The sequence below is a fragment of the Calliphora vicina genome, chromosome 4 (assembly GCF_958450345.1).
Source record: "Calliphora vicina chromosome 4, idCalVici1.1, whole genome shotgun sequence".
Lineage (NCBI taxonomy): Eukaryota > Metazoa > Arthropoda > Insecta > Diptera > Calliphoridae > Calliphora > Calliphora vicina.
This window is the reverse complement of record NC_088783.1, coordinates 106,864,048-106,873,232: the sequence shown is the minus strand read 5'-3', so window position 1 is coordinate 106,873,232 and position 9,185 is coordinate 106,864,048. Positions and strand designations below refer to the sequence as shown.

The 9,185-nt window shown below is 29.2% G+C and overlaps 1 protein-coding gene across 1 annotated transcript; it reads left to right on the top strand.

Annotated features, from left to right (window-relative positions):
• Positions 1-4,821: 4,821 nt before the first annotated feature.
• On the top strand, positions 4,822-9,118 carry LOC135957660 (cytochrome P450 4d2-like). The gene is made up of 4 exons (XM_065508443.1): positions 4,822-5,024; positions 7,492-7,878; positions 7,942-8,011; positions 8,080-9,118. Exons 1-4 carry the CDS (start codon positions 4,868-4,870, stop codon positions 8,975-8,977), a joined length of 1,512 nt encoding a protein of 503 aa, XP_065364515.1. The 5' UTR covers positions 4,822-4,867; the 3' UTR covers positions 8,978-9,118.
• Positions 9,119-9,185: the final 67 nt, after the last annotated feature.

Sequence of the window (9,185 nt, the reverse complement as noted above, 5' to 3'; positions counted from 1 at the left end):
TTTTAAGACCTTTAAATTTGTATTGGAATTGGAATGTAGGATAAATCTATATATATAAAAGAGTATCGTTACTGACTGACTAACTGACTGATTCATCATCGCACAGCCCAAACGACTGAAGCTAGAATCATGAAATTTTAACTGTGGGTTCTTTCCTCCCCAAAACGATCCGATAAGAAGGGTTTTTTGGAAATTCGAACGTTTAGGGGGTAAAAAAAGTAAAACCGGGTAAATTCGGTAACCCTATATCTTCAAAACTAATAAAGATACATAAAAACTTAAAATTGCATGTTACTCCACTTAAAAAATAAGCTGACAGGTGTTTCGTACTTTTTCGAAATTCGAACCAGGGGAGAAAACGGGTTTAAACTGCATTTTGGTACATTTTTGGCACCCTATGTATCTTTTAAACCAATAAAAATAGAAACAAATTTAAAATTGTATTCTTTACTTATCAAAAAATAAGAAATATAAGTTTGGTACTTTTTGGAATTTCGAATCCTTAAGGGATAAAAATTGTGTTTATTTTTGGTACTTTTTCATAAAATATGTTTTTCTATAATTTGACACAGACATACGAATATTTTACTATGAGCTCCCACCACAATACAGAAATTTATTTGAATAAAATTTTACCACCGCAATGGGGATGAAAAAGGTACCAAAATCGGGATAAATTCGGGAAAATACATTTTATTTGAAATTATTAAGCCAATTTTGATAATTTTTTAACATTGGTTCCTGTATTCATGCAAAAATTAACTAACATGTTATTTAGAACTCCAGTGGCAAGGTTTATATTGGGTCAAATCCGGTTAAACAGTTTGGTACTTTTTTTTTAAACATATTTTTTCTTGGGCACATTAACACAAATTTTAATCGTTTGAGACATGTCTGTAGCACAAACTATTTTGGCATAATGGATTATTTTTAAATTTCAAACAACCCTCATGTTCAAGGAGGAAAAGGGAAATTTGTACTTTTCTCTTAATGGTACTTTTTTAATATTTTTAAATTATTTCACTTATCGACATTAAAGTTAGCTGATATGTATCTAAGTGAAGTTAGTGTTAGAAATAAGGGATAATATTTAGGTACCAAAATGTGAGAACTGAACTATAGGTACTTTTTTATACCCTTCACCTTCGTGAGAAGGGTATATATAAGTTTGTCATTCCGTTTGTAATTTCTACATTTTTCATTTCCGACCCTATAAAGTATATATATTCTGGATCCTTAAAGATAGCGGAGTCGATTAAGCCATGTCCGTCTGTCTGTTGAAATCAATTTTCTGAAGACCCCAGATATCTTCGGGATCCAAATCTTCAATAATTCTGTCAGACATGCTTTCGAGAAGTTTGCTATTTAAAATCAGCAAAATTGGTCCATAAATAACGGAGATATGAGCAAAAAACCGGGACAACCTCGATTTTTGACCTATTTTTGATCTATATATGGATTACTAAGTCATTAATATAGACAATATGGATATAGTAAGTTGGACCCGAATTTTTTTTCATCAAAAACTTTTGTTGTCATAAATTTTTTAAAAAAAAAAAAAAATAAAAACTAAAAATATTTTAATTTTTTTAAAAAATTAAAAAACTATTTCGAAAAAAAAAATGTTGAAAAACAATTTAAAAAAAATTAAATTTTGTTTACATAAAAATATTTAAAAAAATTTATTTTCAAGTATAATTTGGTGAAGGGTATATAAGATTCGGCACAGCCGAATATAGATCTCTTACTTGTTTATTGTTCTAATGGTACTTTTTGAATTTTCTGTAATATTGGACCTAAAAATATGAAATTAAGCGTATATGGTCCTAAGTGAGTGAGAATTCTAGGGGAAAACTTTTTGGTACTTTTTCTTTATTCTAATGGTCCTTTTTTGAATTTTCTATAACAATGAACTTATAAACATTAAATTAAGCATATATGGTCCTAAGTGAGTGAGAATACTAGGGCGAGACTATTTCGTACTTTCTTTATTCGAATAGTACTTTTTTGTAATTTCTTCACCAATGAACCTAGAAACATGAAATAAAGGATATATGGACCCGAGTAAGTGGGAAACCTCAAGTTGGGTCTTTTTGGTACTTTTTCTATATTCTAATGGTACCTTTTTGAATTTTCTATAACAATTGACTTAGAAATATGAAATTAAGCGAACCATGTGAGTGTAAATTCAAGGGTATACTTCCTGGTACTTTTTCTTTATTGTCATGGGTACTTTTACCTATAAACATAAAATTAAGCATATATGGTTCTATGTGAGTGAGAATTCAAAGTGGTACTTTTTCTATTTTCATCACCAATGAACTTTATGCTAAGTTTTTATGGACCCGAATCTGCAAGTACTGACATTATGGAACTTTTTCTTTATTCTAAGGGTAATTTTTGAATTTTTACAATAATATAATTAGATACATATATGAAATTTAGCATATATGGAGCTGAGTGATTAAAAGTTTTCAAATAAAAAGGAATCTGATGGAATAGGACGATTAAATATTTTAAAAATTATGTACAAACGTCATATGATAATCAAATAATTTGATAAGTTAAGGTGTTTCATGCTACGGGTACATGGTAATATGCTAGTTAAACATAAAATCTTAATCAGTCTTTCGTTAGCTCAAGAAGATTTACAATAAAGAAGATTTTATATATGGAAGTCGGTCTATCGCTAGCAGTAGAAGATTTCCTGTAAATAAATCTACCTATATGATAGCTGCGGAAGATTTCCTGTAAAGAAATCTGTTTATATGCTAGCTGTATAAGATATTGTTATGTCTTTACCTTTTAAAACGGAGTTTTATTTCCTGTAATTAAACTGCATACTTTTGATTGTAAATTAAAGCAGTTTAGTAGTTTAAAATTGTAACAACTCTTTATTTATTTAAATTTATACAGCAATTTGTATAGTCACTATTTTAGTACACACACTTTAATGATAAACCAAACCGACTGCTATTTGATGTGCCTATTTATACACACAGTGCCATATTCTAGAAGCTACATGAATTATCTAATACCATGTTCACACGACGGCATTATTCGTCATTCACGCTCTCATTCGTCATTCAACCCCTAATTACGAACTGAATTACATGATTCGCCATACAAAATTACAAGTGCGAATTACCTTGTTCGTACGTAATTCAGTTTGAATTACCTTATGAATTACGAACGAATGACTGTCATCTCTAATTTTTATCGATTATTTATGTATCAATATCAGCTGTCCAAACAAAAATGTCAAAACAAAATTAAGAAAAAGATTTTTGTATTAAATAAATAAATTAAAAGAAATAAAAAGTCTGATTAAAGTTAAATTCATTTGTAGAAGTAGCAGCTCTGCCATTCTTTCAGCCCACACCTCTAATAATGCCCGCTCGCTGCCCTGGTCCCACTTGCTTGCACTTTTCTTTTTTCTAATTGTCAAATTACAAATTTAAAATTCACACCAAACAAACAAAAAAACAAAACGTGTAAACAGAAGAAAAAAAAACAAGAAGAAGAAATAAATAAATGTCAAACTGAATTACGAATGTTGTCGTGTAAACAGGTTGATTCGCAATCGTAATTCAAAACGCGAATTAAGTAATTCAGACTGCCGTGGAAACATGGCATAACGGGCAAAAGTAGAAGACTCCTTCAGCCTTCGGCAGCCTCAATATTCATGTTAGCAGCATTGACAGTTAATATGGGCAGCACTGTGCTGCCAAGTTTCCACCTATGACAATGTATACAAAAGCTGTTGAATGTGGAAACCCATGTTAAAATCGTTAAATTTGTCTATATGATAGCTGTAGAAGATTTTCTGTGAGGAAATCTTTCTATATGAAAGCTGTAGAAGATTTTCTAAAATAAAACAATCTATCGCTAGCTCTAGAAGATTTTTTATACAGAAATCTAATTAGCGCTTGCTCTAAAAGCTTGACTTTACTTAAATCTGTATATCGTTAGCTCTAAAAGCTTCCCTGTATGGAAATCTGCCTATGGCTAGCTCTTGATAGTATTAAGTATCCTCCATTTTCTCATCATCATTATCATTTCTAGCTGCCAATGCACGCACACATTATTTGTATTTGTATCTAAAATTATACAACCTGTTTATTTACCAATGTTCTAATAGATATAGAGCAGAAGTTCATAAACAAAATTATATGTGTTGCCTTTTAAAGATACATAATATAACTCTCAAGTTCTTTAACTATAGCTACAGTGAAACCTCTGAACATTGAACAATGTGGTAAGTTAAATTCTTTATTTAAGGAACTGAAAAACTTTATTTACATAATTTTTTAAATGCAAACTATTTTCTGTAAATACGACTATAGAAAAACAAACAATTTGAGATCATGTTAGTACACTTTGACGAGGTTTTACTGTTTGTATTGTAGATAATGATGCTAAAATGTTACTCTTGAAAACAGAAGAGATGGTGGAATAATTATAAGATGCTCAAATGAAGAGTATTTATTTATACTCTTAACGATTAGTATGGAATATTCGGCCGTTATTAAAGTGTAGAATGGGGCTGAAAATGTATCTTATAGAATAGGGAAAAATATTCACATCCATAGTATTTTTGCACTCTTAAGAAATGGAGCAGTGGGAGAGCCAAAGAGCAAAAAAAGTAATTGTTTTTATTTTCAGATACAGATACCCCCCACAAGATCCATAAAACAAACTCTTATCTCTTAGTACGAGTACATATATATGATTTTGATAACGAAACCCCAAATTCTTTTGTTAAAAGAGAATCTAGTATATAAAATAATACAAACATTTAGTTGTTTATTTCTATTCGTGGAGAAAAGTTGTTGTGTTTGGAAATTATAAACAATTTTCGTGCAAAATGTTTATAGAAATTCTAATAATTTTAATAACTCTCATACTATTGTGGGATTATTTGTCGAAAAAAAGACGCAATGATATGTTGAGTTATATGCCGGGTCCCAAAACTCTACCCATAGTGGGTAATGTTTTGATGTACAGAGGTCAAAGTCCTGAAGGTAAATTTTATTTATGTAGTTCAAATTCAAAATATAGTTGGGTGTAAGGAGTTTTCCGACAATTGTTTTAACTTTAATTTCAGTTTCGTGTTTTATTGATAATAAATAAACGTTTATATTAAATTGGAGCGTTTAAAATAAAATTTTGATTATTTGTTTGAATATATTAATAATCTAAATAGAATTTTTAATCTGGTTTTTAAATGCATTATCACCTTATAATCTGTGATCATTAATAATACCTTTTAAAGCTAATTTTCAGCAGTTTAAAATGCTACAATAACAATAGTAATCAAAACTGTTAAACAATTTTAAAAGCTATAATTATATTGTTAATATTTTGAACCTGATTGATACACTTTAACTCCCTTATGAAGCCCTTTTATTTTTTAAAAATTTAAATTTAATTTGTGGAACAAGCTAAATAAGTTATAATAACAAGTAATGATAAGATTACGAATGCTTTGAATAACCGATTAATAGAACAACCAGTTATAATAAACGAATAAGCGGTAATAAGCATTTGTTGCAACAAAGTTCCATAAAATTATCGATTATTCAGTAATTCATTAATCGATTTTTCATTAAAGATAATAGTTAATAAAATTACCGATTATTCGGTAATTAATTATTCAAACAACCGATTATTTCAATAAATAACCGGTTATGTTAGTTATCAAAGAACCGGTTATTTAAATTTTTTTCAAAATTTATTACACCAAATTTTTTAAAATGCATAAGAACAATATTTTTTTACCGATTATTCGAATAACCAATTAATCAAAAATCGGTTACAAAACTAAATGATTAATCGGTTATAGAAAATATTTTTCAAAACTTAATAATTGTTCATATACAAATAAAGTAATCGAATCTCCGATTAATCGAACAACCGGTTAGAAAAATAAAAGTTTAATCCAATAACTATTTAATCGAATATTTTTATCAATTCAATTATCTATCAAATAAAATTCCATAAAATTTTCGATTATTCAGTAATTCATTAATCTAACAACAACACTTTTCATTAAAGGTTATTGAAGATTATTCGGTAATTAATTAATTCATGAACCGGTTATTTCAATAGTCGATTAAACGAATAATTCAAAAAAATTTACATTATTTATTATACGGCTAAACGATTAATCGAACAACCGACCATAAAAATAATCGATTAATCGTATAATTATTTATACAAAAATGTTTACAAAATTAAGTAAACAATAAATATAAAAAAAATTACCTATAATTGTCAGAACCGGTTATTTTAGTAATCGAATAACCGGTTATTAAAAATGATTTAAAAATTTATTTAATAAAATGATTTCACTAAATTTTTTAAAAAGCATAAGAAAAATATTTTAAAATTACCGATTATTCGGATAACCAATTACTCAAAAACCGGTTACTAAACATAACGAATAATCGTTTATCGCTATAAAATGTTTGAATACTTCGTGAAAAGTGTATAAATAAAATTAAAGACAAATTGGACCACCGATTAATCGAACAACCGGTTAGTTTAAGTATCGATTAATCGAATAATTTTTTATTAGAATATTTTTTAGCAAATTTTTCATAACTTTTCACAACATAAAAACAAAAAATTCAATAAAATTTTATATTATTCGGCTACCGATTAATCGAATTAATCGAATAATACTTGAAATAATCGATTAATCGTTTAATTGCTTATTCAAAAATATTTATAAAATTAAGTAAACAAAAAATATAAATAAAATTACTTATAATTCTCTAAACTGATTAATCAAACAATCGGTTATTTCAGTAATCGATTAATCGTATAAAATTTCAAAAATTATTTAACAAACAATATTTCATAAAATTTTGTAAAATGTATAAAATTACAGATTATTTGTATAACCAATTAAGAACAAACCGGTTACCACAGAATTATAGAATAATAATCGATTAATCGAATAACCATTAAAACATTTTTAAAAAAATTATATAACAAAAATATTGTATTTCACAAAATGCTTGTCAAATAATTAAAAAAAAATAAAATTATCGATTATTCGAATAACCAATTAATCGAAAACCGGTTACTGAACAAATCGAATAATCGGCTAAATAAAAAAAAAACTTGAAAAAATGTAATTTAAATAATGGAGAAATCGAACCACCGATTAATAGGTTATTCTTTAATCGATTAATCGAATAAAAATGTATTCCATTGGAGATGGACTATAGAGAATGAAGCCATAAAGTTTCAACATTTGGATATTCATAAATTCTTGAATATTTAATCGATTAATCGAATAAATATTTATTCCATTGGAGATGGACTATAGCGAACGAAGCCATAAAGTTTCAATATTTGGATATTCATAAATTCTTGAATATTTGGTAAAACAACAAAATAATAAAAGCTCAGCTCCTTCTAAACCGATCATATTTAAGTTTATTTTCATTCCAATGTAATCCCCTACCTTGTTTCTTCCAGAAATCATGGAATTCATTACGAATAACAAGCGAAAATATGGCAAACTTTATCGTGTTTGGATTTTGCAACAATTGGCCGTCTTCTCCTCCGATCCCGAGGATGTAGAAGTAATCCTAAGTTCTCCTCAACACATAACCAAAAATAATCTGTACGAGCTGTTACATCAATGGTTGGGCACCGGACTGCTAATGAGTACTGGCAAGAAATGGCATTCGAGGCGCAAGATAATAACGCCCACCTTTCACTTTAAGATTTTAGAAGAATTTGTGGAAATTTTCGATCAACAAAGTGCGGTTATGGTGAAGAAACTGTATGAAAAGGCAGATGGTAAAACGGCGATAAATATATTTCCGGTGATATGTCTAACGGCTTTGGATATTATAGCGGGTAAAAAATACATGATTAAACTTAAACTGTGTAGGCATTTTATTAAATAATTCTATGTTTTAGAAACTGCCATGGGTGTAAAGATCAATGCCCAAAATAATCCCGATTTTCCTTATGTCCAGGCGGTGACTGCGTAAGTTTTGTTACAGAATTTTAATTTCTTGCTCATTTTTTAGTACAATAATTACTTTTTCCTATTAGTGTTACCAACATTAGCTCTAAACGTTTTATTAATGTTTGGCATCGTATTAATTGGATATTCCGTTTAACCGCTGCTCAGGATTACAAACGTTTGAATGCTAGCATTAAGCTAACGCATGATTTCACCGAAAATATCATTATGGAAAGACGCCAGACCTTGGAAAAATCTCTCAATGAAAACTTTCGCATACCTGAAGAAAACGAATTTGGCCAAAAGAAACGCATGGCTTTGCTAGATGTTTTACTGCAAGCCAACGTGGATGGAGCGCCCTTAAGCAATGAGGACATACGTGAAGAAGTGGATACTTTTATGTTTGAAGGCCATGACACCACCACCAGTGGCATTTCCTTTGCTTTGTATTTAATTTCCCGACATCCCGAAGTACAACAGAAAATTTTCGAGGAAATTGTTGAGGTTTTGGGCAACGATAAAGAACGTTCTGTTACATTGCGTGACCTGGGAGAAATGAAATATTTGGAATGTGTGATCAAGGAATCTTTGCGTTTGTATCCTCCAGTACCCATAATAGGTCGCTATTTTACAGAAGATGTGGATATTCGGGGTAAAAAAATACCAGCTGGCACTAATTACACCGTGGGAATTTATGTTAGTTTACGTGATCCCATGTATTTTGCCGATCCTGATGCTTTCAAGCCCGAACGTTTCCTGGACGACAGCACTAACAAGATTAATCCCTATGCTTATATACCGTTCTCGGCCGGACCGCGTAATTGTATTGGTCAGAAATTTGCCATTTTGGAAATGAAGAGCACAATTAGCAAAATGTTGAGGCATTTCGAATTGCTGCCCTTGGGACCGGAGGTGAGGCCCATGATGAATTTAATTTTACGCTCGGCTAATGGCAATCATATGGGTTTGAGACCGAGGAAATATTAAAGAAAATGAAGCTTAAATTTTGAATTTAAATATGTATTAACAAGAATTTAATTAAATGTGTTGGTATTATAAAGATTTAATATTATAATTTAGACGATGTTTAATAAAAGCTAATATAAATTAATACAATTTGTAATTAAAGGATGCTCTAAATTTTTTTCGAATTGTAGTGTACTTAATGTTGTGAAAAGTTCCATTAATATTAATT

Excerpts from the sequence above, each read along its gene's own strand:
- LOC135957660 (XM_065508443.1), top strand. The coding sequence starts at position 4,868 with ATGTTTATAGAAATTCTAATAATTTTAATAACTCTCATACTATTGTGG. Across the intron at positions 5,025-7,491 it reads CAGAGGTCAAAGTCCTGAAG|AAATCATGGAATTCATTACG; the intron begins GTAAATTTTATT and ends TGTTTCTTCCAG. Across the intron at positions 7,879-7,941 it reads GGCTTTGGATATTATAGCGG|AAACTGCCATGGGTGTAAAG; the intron begins GTAAAAAATACA and ends TCTATGTTTTAG.